We start from the raw sequence: 14738 nt of genomic DNA, 5'->3' as shown, positions 1-14738 counted from the left end.
GGTATGCTCAATATCAGCTTGACCAAACTCACAGTCGCCACAATCATCCACATCGTCACCCGCACCTGTGGTCTTTGAAACCAGGATGGTAGGTCGTTCCGTTTCGGTTTGAATAAGCCTCTCAAACTCCTTGTGCTTTATGATACGAGACACCGATTGGAGAAACTTCATTGCAAGCTGGTAGTCCTTCATCCCGAATCCGGCCATTGTGTCACTGATAGAGCTAGCTATCAAGTTTGCCTCCCGATAATTACATTCAACACTGCACGTTAGCTAAGGTATCGATAGTCAAATTGAACGAATACTATACCTTGGTCTGCATGGTCTCGACAAATATACGTCCAATATTTCCTGGTGCTTCACAGAATTCTTGCATCCATGTTTTCAACCGTTTGGCACTGTTACGCGAACCACGCACGTTTTCGCTCTGCTTGAGGCTTCGAACCATGTTACGCACGTCCTGAATAGACGGGTTGGCGTCCGTGTTCTCGATGATGAACTTCATAATATTCTTGTGTTTTGCACCCGCCTTGCGGAGCATATCCACCGACTCAACGACGCCATCATCTAGCACCTTGTGGATCGAGGAAAAGCGATAGAAGGTTTGGCGGTTGACGACATGATTGTGTACGGGGTTACACTTTGTGATACCAACTGCAAACGCGTGCTTGGCTTTGTCAACTAGTCGAACGCAGGCGTTGATCTATGCCAGATTTATTAACGTTAGTACCGATAATTGAGACAATAGTACCCGCAATGCCCGAACAAACCCGAACGAACCCGAGCAGAAGTAAAACTTGAAGCCGTATCTTACCTGGGCTTTGCAGTCCGATAACCGGGTCTCTTGACGTGGGCGCTTGCTGTTTCCCTTCGACTTGTACTTGCCGAAGCAAGTACAGACTAACGTCTTCGCGTAGTATTTCCATTCGGACGGGATTTCAGGTGCTTTAAAGTTCTTGTTTCGGATGTCTGTGTTACGACGCTCAACGGTCGTGTTTGTACGAACACGGAAGACCTTCATAGCACACAATGGGATCAGCAAAGAAGCCTATTGCAGTGTAAATCCACTTTACCTGGTAAGATGCGGCAAAATACCGGTCTAAATACGAGTGGAAAGCGTCCCACGATGTGAAGTGGTGCTTGTCGGGCACAGCCAGCGTTACATTGATAGACTCAGAGTCGTCGGTGTTGGTCCAGTCGCTGGAGCGGCTGCTGTTGTCGCCAGATTCCATCGGGAGCGATTTGTCGACCAATTCCTCTTCGCTGGACTCGACCGGGACGTTGGATGCGTCATCATCGCTTCGTGACCCTGATCCACGACGTTTTTGAGACGTCCGCGCCCTTAGCTCCATCTACAACGTTTGCGCCGATCGATTCTTGCCCTGTGGCTGACCCACGCTCGGCAGCACGCGCAGATTCGTGGCGATCGTCCAGCAGTACTCAGACCCCGAGGCGGGAAAAATGTGTGGTCGCCCCCCTTTACTATTAATATACGGTATACTTTGTCCGGAAAGGAATATTTATCTGAGGAGGTTTAGGGTCGACTCGACTCAGATTTGGCAGATTTATATTCGGGCAAATAAATCACTCTCTTCTTTAAATGATTATAAGTAATAATTTATTAAAACCTAAAGGTCCGTCCATCTTAATTTGGCGCCATTTTTAGTCCCAGTCAATTTGCAATCATGAACTACGGCGGCGGCTACGAGGCGTTTGGCAACGACGACTACTCTGGTGGGGGCGGCTTCATGTCCAGCCAGCCCTCAGGCAGTCAATCGACTCCCACTAAGCGTAGCGGTGGCGCTCAGAGCATCCTCCCAGTGACTATCAAGCAGCTGCAATCGCTAAACGCAGGAGACGATGACGCGGTGCGTCTGGACGGCCAAGAAGTGTCCACGGTGCGGCTCGTGGGGCTGCTCACCAACCTCACGCCGCAATCTACGAGCCTGCGCTTCCAACTAGACGACGGCTCTGGAGCCTTCGACTGCCAATACTTTGTCAACGCCGACGAAGACGCCAGTGAAGGCGACCTGCGAGAGGGCAGCTACGTGCGTGTGGTAGGCAAGCTGCGCTCCTTCCAGGGCAAGGCCAGTCTCTCCTGCTTCAATGTAGTGCCCGTACAAGACATGAACGAGCTGACGCATCATCTTCTGGAGGTGATCTACGCTCACTGCTACAATACAAAGGGCCCGCTCAACGACGGCAAGGCGGACGTCACGATGACGTCGTTTAACACGCCTACAAAGGGAGCGAACCAGTGGAACCAGCCGAATGCTGGCGCCACGGGAGGTTTCGGAGGAGGTGTGGACTACGGTATGATGGATTCCAACTTCTCTCCCGAGCAAAAGGCCATTCTGGACGTCCTGGGCACGTGCACCAGCGACCGCGGCATCAAGATCGACCAGATATACGCCGACTTGAACGGACAAATGAATGAGCAGCAACTGCGAAGTGCACTCAATTATCTCACTAGTGAGGGACACGTGTACTCGACTATTGACGAGGACCACTTCAAGCGCACGGCGTAGAGTTAAGGAAGTGCAGCTGTAGCATTCACTCATTCTCCTCAAACTAATTAGTCCAGGACCATTTCAACTCAAATGTGTTTATTTGAGGTTGTGTACTCATTCGCTCTATTATATACTCCTCCGTTAAGACACTTATTCGAGGTCAAAGTCCTCCAAGTCGCCGTCGAAGAAGCTGTGCTTGATGCTCTCGTAAACTCCGAAGCAGATGCCCGTCGTAGGCATGATTGACACTATACGGCACGACGCGCCACGCCAAAGTACTCCGGGACCTTCGTTTCTAACTGATTGGACCAAACAGTCGCGTAGTCCGAGGTATTTCTTATTTTTGCCTTGTGTCATGAGTCGCACTGTTATGACGTCCAGCGGGTTAGTTAGAAACGCCGACATTCCGCCGGCAATGGAGCCCACAGCCAACGACTCGACGGAGTTCAGTTGTCGGTCCGAGTCATTCGCCGCTAAATGCTGTTGGTATCGGTGCTTAAGCGTCTCGTAGAATAGAAACGAGAACGCAGAGAAGAACGTGTCGACGCTCAGACATGCCGAGTATCCAGCGTACAGCCCTCGTACTCCTTCGGATCGCAATATCGACTTGGCTGCGTGTGCTGTGCCTCTATAGTTCTGTGTGTACTTGACGACTCCTCCACTGGCATTGCGGGGATTGCGTCCGAGTTGCAGTCGCGACTTAATGACCTCGGATGGCACACTGACCGCCGAGATGATGGCCTCACTAGCCGCTCCAGCCAGGAAATAAACCACGCCACGGTGCTCTTCGGGAACAAGTGGGGCAGCTGTCGCCTTGAGCGTCTCGTACGTGCCGAAATACATTGCGGCACACACGGGAGAAGCCAATAACGTGGTGCTGAGACCGCCGAAGTAGCCGCGCACGCCCTCCTCTTTAAGGATCGTGCGAACGGAGCGCAAGATCCCGCTGTACTTAGCACTAGGCTGTTGCTGGATCTTCATGCGCAAGTTGATCACCTCCAGCGGGTGCAGCATCGAGTCGGCCACGACGCCTGCCACGGCACCCGAGCACAGCGCGCGCACGGCAGGAGACGCCGCTGCCACGGCGGACGTGGCGGTCGGACGCGTCACGGAGACGGACGAGCCTGTAGAGCGCAACGAGCTGCACGTCATGACGCCCGGGAGAGGGGCCGCAGCCGCTGGAGACATGGGCAGCGAAGGCGTCGGGAGTGAGGACCAGTTGGCCAGACGCCGGTTTAGCTGTTGAATTGATGTCTGCGCTTTTATGGCCACAGATTCCGCAGTTAGAAACAAGAAAATGGTTTCTATTTCCTGGGAAACCCACCAAAATTGTAATTGCTAAACCTAATATCCTTACGAAGCAGTACTGACGGAAATTGTGGTAAGACTGAAATGGCTATATTGTTTTTTCCCGTGAAATAAATACTATGAAGTATTGTGTTGTGCTATTTCTAAGCGATGAATTGATAAGCAACTTTTAGATAAAATATGCGTTTTGTATGCTGTATGAAGCCATAAGGTCACGAAGGATACACTGGCGTTAAACGAGTGCACTGTGCGCATGTATTGCTTCATGCGAATCCCATGGAGACGGGTCTTCACTAACGTTAGCTTCTAACTATGAAATGAATAAAGGCCAAGCTCGCATATAAAGAGGAACTATCTGGCCAGGAGCTCAGATAAAGTGCGGAGATAAGGTCAATCAGAGAAAAGCGGCGTGGGCTGGAGCAAGTGTAGAGATGAAAGCTGTTACCGGAAAGTTAAGAGAGCTCAGACCATTGCAAATTGCATTAAACAAAAGCTACACGAAACGCCCTAATTCTGTGTTTAAAAGTACTGTGTAATCCATTATCCTAAAATCACAAGCTAACGCATTTCAAGTGACTGGAAGTACTGTATTTCGTCGTGCGCAAGGCGTCAGGGATGTAGCTGACTTTAGAGTTGTGCTAGGAATCCTGAATGCTCGCTCAGCTCTGCAGCAACTAATATTTGCACAATACTGGAAAGACTTCTGGCGCGTAAGATAGAATGAGAAATGCATCGCTACCTTCTTGAAAATTAGACATATTTGCACGCGCGAATACGAGGGCATTATGACGTGAGCTCGTCAGCACTGCATGAGTTTCATCCGCGGAGACATCGTTGCATACGAAGGCAGCCGGAAATTACACCCAACTGTTACACCACTAAGATACTCGACCAACAGCCAAAGATTGCCACAAGATCAGAATTTACCTACCATTTCACTGTTTTGCCGCGTTCTAATTAAAGTCTGTCCACTACGGCAAGTGCTTTAGGGGGCCACGGTTGTATTGTTGACAATTTTAAAACACATTTTCATCAACCGAATATGATTTACACATGCAAGTACCTGGTACAAAACACCACGTTCGCTTGATTTTGTTTCGAATAAGCCCAGCAACGTCGGTGTTATGCCATGCCAGCGGTGTTGAAGCTGATTAACCAATTACGCGTGCAGAAGCTATGTGCTGCTGCCCATGTGGTGGGTACCAATCGTATATGCTGCTCCAGCTTTGGGAAGAGCAAACCAAGACCGTACTTACACAGGATCATTTCTATAGTACCTTCTTTTCTACTTGACTTTCCTCGTAGACAATCTCAATAACTTTGATGATCGTATTGGACTTCATTCATTGACTCGGGATGTCGGTGGTTGCAGTGCTGGGTTCTCTTTTGAACTTGGACTCCCCCATTGATGAACGTCCGCTGTCGCTATTCCAAGGCAGCGTGAGTGAGTGGAGTGATATGAGAAGTTATTGATTATTCCTTCTTTTTCTTCATTTATCCTACAACAATTATAGCTCTTTCTCATTTAAAATCTACCACTCGACAATTTCTTTATACCCAACTGCTATTTTGAGACTTTACCATCCCGTCTATGATCGTCTTCCTAATACTTGATAAATGCTGCTTGATCGACCGCTGGTAGAATCCTGCTGGTGCCGATGACCGAGGTATTGGCGCTCCCTGCTTGGGCAAGAGCGCTTTAGAAACGAACTGAGAGGCGGTTTTAGAAAAGCATCTTAGCTTCTCGACCAGCAGGCAGAAATATTATAATCATCTCGATTTACTTTTTGCCGCGTATCACTAAACAGCTAACGTTAGTATGAATCACAGCACGACATTCGTTCCCAAAGACCTTTTTAGTAGGTAACGACTTCAATCATACCGCAATTTATAAATCGGAGCACCAGACAGGAATTTCTTATCAATTCGTGCAGTAATTAATTGGTTAAAATGCAAGCAGGCTGCACATTAACGCGCGCCTTAGCACTGTGAATAATAGTGATTAAATCAAGGCTAAGCGAATACTTTAGTCGGCACATTCTCGTAGTAAAAGGTTACCATTTCATTAAGAAACACTTTGCCTGAACCTTTATTTGTTGATAGCATTAATAATAATACCCGTAAGAGCGATGGCATACTTGCAGTTCTAATCTAATTTAGAACGCCACAAAGGGTACGCACGCACTGCAAATCTTGCAGTGCCAGTGTGCATGTATTGCTATGTGCGAGCTCACGAAGGCGAGTCGTCCGTTTTTACAAGTTTCATCGATTTAGCAGAACTTTGCCATTTACGAGCTTTGGTCGACACTGCAGCAATCGAAGGAGCTAATGCTCGCAAAATTAGAATTTTGGCGCGTGAGTTGGAAATCAGCATCATCCGCCTATTTAAGGAATTATCTGGATTTGAATTCGACGTATTTGCAACCTTCGTCGATATTCGAAGACTATGATGGTGAATTAAGGAGCCCCCCCAACAGTACAAGAGCTATTATCCGGTATGCCATCCTTGCATACAAAGTGATTGCCATCAGCGATTTTCGCTCGTTAAATTGCTCCAACCTGCTATCACTACTTCCGATCACCATCGGATACAATACTCATATTGAAAGAATCCAACCTTCAAGTCGTAAACACCGATTGAATTCTCCATCACGCCGAGTACTCATGACCAATGGAAAGAAGACACCGTCAGGCGACCCTTAAAAGTAGGTGACATCTCAGATGTAGCGCTTGGATCATATAATAGTACTTCGACTTGTAAAGATATTTATTTCAATAACGAATGATACGACATTCTACGTACTTTTCAATTAAAGAATTTAAAAAAGAAATTCCAATATCAGGTAGTAAATACGATTCGAAATAAGCTCATCGTTTGTAAGGTATGTATTTTTGCAGGTGGTCTGGACTCGACTGATTTTGGATTCGAATAAACCCAGCAACGTCGGTGTTATGCCATGCCAGCGGTGTTGAAGCTGATTAACCAATTACGCGTGCAGAAGCTATGTGCTGTTGCCCATGTGGTGAGTACCAATCGTATATGCTGCTCCAGCTTTGGGAAGAGCAAACCAAGACCGTACTTACACAGGATCATTTCTATAGTACCTTCTTTTCTACTTGATTTTCCTCGTAGACAATCTCAATAACTTTGATGATCGTATTGGACTTCATTCATTGACTCGGGATGTCGGTGGTTGCAGTGCTGGGTTCTCTTTTGAACTTGGTCTCCCCCATTGATGAACGTCCGCTGTCGCTATTCCAAGGCAGCGTGAGTGAGTGGAGTGATATGAGAAGTTATTGATTATTCCTTCTTTTTCTTCATTTATCCTACAACAATTATAGCTCTTTCTCATTTAAAATCTACCACTCGACAATTTCTTTATACCCAACTGCTATTTTGAGACTTTACCATCCCGTCTATGATCGTCTTCCTAATACTTGATAAATGCTGCTTGATCGACCGCTGGTAGAATCCTGCTGGTGCCGATGACCGAGGTATTGGCGCTCCCTGCTTGGGCAAGAGCGCTTTAGAAACAAACTGAGAGGCGGTTTTAGAAAAGCATCTTAGCTTCTCGACCAGCAGGCAGAAATATTATAATCATCTCGATTTACTTTTTGCCGCGTATCACTAAGCAGCTAGCGTTAGTATGAATCACAGCACGACATTCGTTCCCAAAGACCTTTTTAGTAGGTAACGACTTCAATCATACCGCAATTTATAAATCGGAGCACCAGACTGGAATTTCTCATCAATTCGTGCAGTAATTAATTGGTTAAAATGCAAGTAGGCTGCACATTAACGCGCGCCTTAGCACTGTGAATAATAGTGATTAAATCAAGGCTAAGCGAATACTTTAGTCGGCACATTCTCGTAGTAAAAGGTTACCATTTCATTAAGAAACACTTTGCCTGAACCTTTATTTGTTGATAGCATTAATAATAATACCCGTAAGAGCGAGGGCATACTTGCAGTTCTAATCTAATTTAGAACGCCACAAAGGGTACGCACGCACTGCAAATCTTGCAGTGCCAGTGTGCATGTATTGCTATGTGCGAGCCCACGAAGGCGAGTCGTCCGTTTTTACAAGTTTCATCGATTTAGCAGAACTTTGCCATTTACGAGCTTTGGTCGACACTGCAGCAATCGAAGGAGCTAATGCTCGCAAAATTAGAATTTTGGCGCGTGAGTTGGAAATCAGCATCATCCGCCTATTTTAGAAAATTATCTGGATTTAAATTCGACGTATTTGCAACCTTCGTCGATATTCGAAGACTATGATGGTGAATTAAGGAGCCCCCCCAACAGTACAAGAGCTATTATCCGGTATGCCATCCTTGCATACAAAGTGATTGCCATCAGCGATTTTCGCTCGTTAAATTGCTCCAACCTGCTATCACTACTTCCGATCACCATCGGATACAATACTCATATTGAAAGAATCCAGCCTTCAAGTCGTAAACACCGATTGAATTCTCCATCACGCCGAGTACTCATGACCAATGGAAAGAAGACACCGTCAGGCGACCCTTAAAAGTAGGTGACATCTCAGATGTAGCGCTTGGATCATATAATAGTACTTCGACTTGTAAAGATATTTATTTCAATAACGAATGATACGACATTCTACGTACTTTTCAATTAAAGAATTTAAAAAAGAAATTCCAATATCAGGTAGTAAATACGATTCGAAATAAGCTCATCGTTTGTAAATTATGTATTTTTGCAGGTGGTCTGGACTCGACTGATTTAAGCCCAGCAACGTCGGTGTTATGCCATGCCAGCGGTGTTGAAGCTGATTAACTAATTACGCGTGCAGAAGCTATGTGCTGCTGCCCATGTGGTGGGTACCAATCGTACAGCTTTGGAAAGAGCAAACCAAGACCGTACTTACACAGGATCATTTCTATAGTACCTTCTTTTCTACTTGATTTTCCTCGTAGACAATCTCAATAACTTTGATGATCGTATTGGACTTCATTCATTGACTCGGGATGTCGGTGGTTGCAGTGCTGGGTTCTCTTTTGAACTTGGTCTCCCCCATTGATGAACGTCCGCTGTCGCTATTCCAAGGCAGCGTGAGTGAGTGGAGTGATATGAGAAGTTATTGATTATTCCTTCTTTTTCTTCATTTATCCTACAACAATTATAGCTCTTTCTCATTTAAAATCTACCACTCGACAATTTCTTTATACCCAACTGCTATTTTGAGACTTTACCATCCCGTCTATGATCGTCTTCCTAATACTTGATAAATGCTGCTTGATCGACCGCTGGTAGAATCCTGCTGGTGCCGATGACCGAGGTATTGGCGCTCCCTGCTTGGGCAAGAGCGCTTTAGAAACAAACTGAGAGGCGGTTTTAGAAAAGCATCTTAGCTTCTCGACCACAGGCAGAAATATTATAATCATCTCGATTCACTTTTTGCCGCGTATCACTAAACAGCTAACGTTAGTATGAATCACAGCACGACATTCGTTCCCAAAGACCTTTTTAGTAGGTAACGACTTCAATCATACCGCAATTTATAAATCGGAGCACCAGACTGGAATTTCTCATCAATTCGTGCAGTAATTAATTGGTTAAAATGCAAGTAGGCTGCACATTAACGCGCGCCTTAGCACCGTGAATAATAGTGATTAAATCAAGGCTAAGCGAATACTTTAGTCGGCACATTCTCGTAGTAAAAGGTTACCATTTCATTAAGAAACACTTTGCCTGAACCTTTATTTGTTGATAGCATTAATAATAATACCCGTAAGAGCGATGGCATACTTGCAGTTCTAATCTAATTTAGAACGCCACAAAGGGTACGCACGCACTGCAAATCTTGCAGTGCCAGTGTGCATGTATTGCTATGTGCGAGCCCACGAAGGCGAGTCGTCCGTTTTTACAAGTTTCATCGATTTAGCAGAACTTTGCCATTTACGAGCTTTGGTCGACACTGCAGCAATCGAAGGAGCTAATGCTCGCAAAATTAGAATTTTGGCGCGTAAGTTGAAAATCAGCATCATCCGCCTATTTTAGAAAATTATCTGGATTTGAATTCGACGTAATTGCAACCTTCGTCGATATTCGAAGGCTATGATGGTGAATTAAGGAGCCCCCCAACAGTACAAGAGCTATTACCCGGTATGCCATCCTTGCATACAAAGTGATTGCCATCAGCGATTTTCGCTCGTTAAATTGCTCCAACCTGCTATCACTACTTCCGATCACCATCGGATACAATACTCATATTGAAAGAATCCAACCTTCAAGTCGTAAATACCGATTGGATTCTCCATCACGCCTAGTACCCATGTCCAGTGGGAAGAACACACCGTCAGAAAAAGTAGGTGACATCTCAGATGTAGCGCCTGGACCATATAATAGTACTTCGACTTGTAAAGATAGTTATTTCAATAACGAATCATACGACATTCTACGTACTTTTCAATTGAAGAATTTAAAAAAGAAATTCCAATATCAAGTAGCAAATACGATTCGAATTAAACTCATCGTTTGTAAGTTATATATTTTTGCAGGTGGTCTGGACTCGACTGATTTTGGATTCGAAATAACCCAGCAACGTCGGTGTTATGCCATGCCAGCGGTGTTGAAGCTGATTAACCAATTACGCGTGCAGAAGCTATGTGCTGCTGCCCATGTGGTGGGAACCAATCGTATATGCTGCTCCAGCTTTGGGAAGAGTAAACCAAGACCGTACTTACACAGGATCATTTCTATAGTACCTTCTTTTCTACTTGACTTTCCTCGTAGACAATCTCAATAACTTTGATGATCGTATTGGACTTCATTCATTGACTCGGGATGTCGGTGGTTGCAGTGCTGGGTTCTCTTTTGAACTTGGTCTCCCCCATTGATGAACGTCCGCTGTCGCTATTCCAAGGCAGCGTGAGTGAGTGGAGTGATATGAGAAGTTATTGATTATTCCTTCTTTTTCTTCATTTATCCTACAACAATTATAGCTCTTTCTCATTTAAAATCTACCACTCGACAATTTATTTATACTCATCTGCTATTTTGAGACTTTACCATCCCGTCTATGATCGTCTTCCTAATACTTGATAAATGCTGCTTGATCGACCGCTGGTAGAATCCTGCTGGTGCCGATGACCGAGGTATTGGCGCTCCCTGCTTGGGCAAGAGCGCTTTAGAAACGAACTGAGAGGCGGTTTTAGAAAAGCATCTTAGCTTCTCGACCAGCAGGCAGAAATATTATAATCATCTCGATTTACTTTTTGCCGCGTATCACTAAACAGCTAACGTTAGTATGAATCACAGCACGACATTCGTTCCCAAAGACCTTTTTAGTAGGTAACGACTTCAATCATACCGCAATTTATAAATCGGAGCACCAGACTGCATCAATTCGTGCAGTAATTAATTGGTTAAAATGCAAGTAGGCTGCACATTAACGCGCGCCTTAGCACCGTGAATAATAGTGATTAAATCAAGGCTAAGCGAATACTTTAGTCGGCACATTCTCGTAGTAAAAGGTTACCATTTCATTAAGAAACACTTTGCCTGAACCTTTATTTGTTGATAGCATTAATAATAATACCCGTAAGAGCGAGGGCATACTTGCAGTTCTAATCTAATTTAGAACGCCACAAAGGGTACGCACGCACTGCAAATCTTGCAGTGCCAGTGTGCATGTATTGCTATGTGCGAGCCCACGAAGGCGAGTCGTCCGTTTTTACAAGTTTCATCGATTTAGCAGAACTTTGCCATTTACGAGCTTTGGTCGACACTGCAGCAATCGAAGGAGCTAATGTTCGCAAAATTAGAATTTTGGCGCGTAAGTTGAAAATCAGCATCATCCGCCTATTTTAGAAAATTATCTGGATTTGAATTCGACGTAATTGCAACCTTCGTCGATATTCGAAGGCTATGATGGTGAATTAAGGAGCCCCCCAACAGTACAAGAGCTATTACCCGGTATGCCATCCTTGCATACAAAGTGATTGCCATCAGCGATTTTCGCTCGTTAAATTGCTCCCAACCTGCTATCACTACTTCCGATCACCATCGGATACAATACTCATATTGAAAGAATCCAGCCTTCAAGTCGTAAACACCGACACTCATTGTAACTTCGCCGAGTACTCATGACCAATGGGAAGAAGACACCGTCAGGCGACCCTTAAAAGTAGGTGATATCTCAGATGTAGCGCTTGGATCATATAATAGTACTTCGACTTGTAAAGATATTTATTTCAATAACGAATGATACGACATTCTACGTACTTTTCAATTAAAGAATTTAAAAAAGAAATTCCAATATCAGGTAGTAAATACGATTCGAAATAAGCTCATCGTTTGTAAGGTATGTATTTTTGCAGGTGGTCTGGACTCGACTGATTTTGGATTCGAATAAACCCGGTGTTATGCCATGCCAGCGGTGTTGAAGCTGATTAACCAATTACGCGTGCAGAAGCTATGTGCTGCTGCCCATGTGGTGAGTACCAATCGTATATGCTGCTCCAGCTTTGGGAAGAGTAAACCAAGACCGTACTTACACAGGATCATTTCTATAGTACCTTCTTTTCTACTTGACTTTCCTCGTAGACAATCTCAATAACTTTGATGATCGTATTGGACTTCATTCATTGACTCGGGATGTCGGTGGTTGCAGTGCTGGGTTCTCTTTTGAACTTGGTCTCCCCCATTGATGAACGTCCGCTGTCGCTATTCCAAGGCAGCGTGAGTGAGTGGAGTGATATGAGAAGTTATTGATTATTCCTTCTTTTTCTTCATTTATCCTACAACAATTATAGCTCTTTCTCATTTAAAATCTACCACTCGACAATTTCTTTATACCCAACTGCTATTTTGAGACTTTACCATCCCGTCTATGATCGTCTTCCTAATACTTGATAAATGCTGCTTGATCGACCGCTGGTAGAATCCTGCTGGTGCCGATGACCGAGGTATTGGCGCTCCCTGCTTGGGCAAGAGCGCTTTAGAAACAAACTGAGAGGCGGTTTTAGAAAAGCATCTTAGCTTCTCGACCAGCAGGCAGAAATATTATAATCATCTCGATTCACTTTTTGCCGCGTATCACTAAACAGCTAACGTTCGTATGAATCACAGCACGACATTCGTTCCCAAAGACCTTTTTAGTAGGTAACGACTTCAATCATACCGCAATTTTTAAATCGGAGCACCAGACTGGAATTTCTCATCAATTCGTGCAGTAATTAATTGGTTAAAATGCAAGTAGGCTGCACATTAACGCGCGCCTTAGAACCGTGAATAATAGTGATTAAATCAAGGCTAAGCGAATACTTCAAGGCTAAGCGAATACTTTAGTCGGCACATTCTCGTAGTAAAAGGTTACCATTTCATTAAGAAACACTTTGCCTGAACCTTTATTTGTTGATAGCATTAATAATAATACCCGTAAGAGCGATGGCATACTTGCAGTTCTAATCTAATTTAGAACGCCACAAAGGGTACGCACGCACTGCAAATCTTGCAGTGCCAGTGTGCATGTATTGCTATGTGCGAGCTCACGAAGGCGAGTCGTCCGTTTTTACAAGTCTCATCGATTTAGCAGAACTTTGCCATTTACGAGCTTTGGTCGACACTGCAGCAATCGAAGGAGCTAATGCTCGCAAAATTAGAATTTTGGCGCGTAAGTTGGAAATCAGCATCATCCGCCTATTTTAGAAAATTATCTGGATTTGAATTCGACGTAATTGCAACCTTCGTCGATATTCGAAGGCTATGATGGTGAATTAAGGAGCCCCCCCAACAGTACAAGAGCTATTATCCGGTATGCCATCCTTGCATACAAAGTGATTGCCATCAGCGATTTTCGCTCGTTAAATTGCTCCAACCTGCTATCACTACTTCCGATCACCATCGGATACAATACTCATATTGAAAGAATCCAGCCTTCAAGTCGTAAACACCGATTGAATTCTCCATCACGCCGAGTACTCATGACCAATGGGAAGAAGACACCGTCAGGCGACCCTTAAAAGTAGGTGATATCTCAGATGTAGCGCTTGGATCATATAATAGTACTTCGACTTGTAAAGATATTTATTTCAATAACGAATGATACGACATTCTACGTACTTTTCAATTAAAGAATTTAAAAAAGAAATTCCAATATCAGGTAGTAAATACGATTCGAAATAAGCTCATCGTTTGTAAGGTATGTATTTTTGCAGGTGGTCTGGACTCGACTGATTTTGGATTCGAATAAACCCGGTGTTATGCCATGCCAGCGGTGTTGAAGCTGATTAACCAATTACGCGTGCAGAAGCTATGTGCTGTTGCCCATGTGGTGAGTACCAATCGTATATGCTGCTCCAGCTTTGGGGAAGAGCAAACCAAGACCGTACTTACACAGGATCATTTCTATAGTACCTTCTTTTCTACTTGACTTTCCTCGTAGACAATCTCAATAACTTTGATGATCGTATTGGACTTCATTCATTGACTCGGGATGTCGGTGGTTGCAGTGCTGGGTTCTCTTTTGAACTTGGTCTCCCCCATTGATGAACGTCCGCTGTCGCTATTCCAAGGCAGCGTGAGTGAGTGGAGTGATATGAGAAGTTATTGATTATTCCTTCTTTTTCTTCATTTATCCTACAACAATTATAGCTCTTTCTCATTTTAAAATCTACCACTCGACAATTTATTTATACTCATCTGCTATTTTGAGAATTTACCATCCCGTCTATGATCGTCTTCTTAATACTTAGTTAATGCTGCTTGATCGACCGCTGGTAGAATTCTGCTGGTGCCGATGACCGAGGTATTGGCGCTCCCTGCTTGGGCAAGAGCGCTTTAGAAACGAACTGAGAGGCGGTTTTAGAAAAGCATCTTAGCTTCTCGACCAGCAGGCAGAAATATTATAATCATCTCGATTTACTTTTTGCCGCGTATCACTAAGCAGCTAG

At 44.5% G+C, this 14738-nt stretch overlaps 2 protein-coding genes across 2 annotated transcripts; one reads left to right on the top strand and one right to left on the bottom strand.

Annotated features, from left to right (window-relative positions):
* Nucleotides 1-1748: 1748 nt before the first annotated feature.
* PITG_07546 (replication protein A 32 kDa subunit, putative) lies at nt 1749-2528 on the top strand (the record flags this gene model as incomplete). Its single annotated transcript, XM_002904486.1, has 1 exon — nt 1749-2528. One exon carries the CDS (start codon nt 1749-1751, stop codon nt 2526-2528), a length of 780 nt encoding a protein of 259 aa, XP_002904532.1.
* A 335-nt stretch (nt 2529-2863) lies between these two features.
* Nucleotides 2864-4085, bottom strand: PITG_07545 (Mitochondrial Carrier (MC) Family; the record flags this gene model as incomplete). Its single annotated transcript, XM_002904485.1, has 3 exons — nt 2864-2875; nt 3096-3764; nt 4035-4085. The coding sequence occupies 3 exons, from the start codon at nt 4083-4085 to the stop codon at nt 2864-2866; spliced, it is 732 nt and encodes a 243-aa protein (XP_002904531.1).
* Between the last annotated feature and the right edge of the window lie 10653 nt (nt 4086-14738).

This window comes from Phytophthora infestans, genomic scaffold (genome assembly GCF_000142945.1).
Source record: "Phytophthora infestans T30-4 supercont1.11 genomic scaffold, whole genome shotgun sequence".
Taxonomy (NCBI): domain Eukaryota; phylum Oomycota; class Peronosporomycetes; order Peronosporales; family Peronosporaceae; genus Phytophthora; species Phytophthora infestans.
This window is presented reverse-complemented; position numbering and strand designations above follow the sequence as displayed.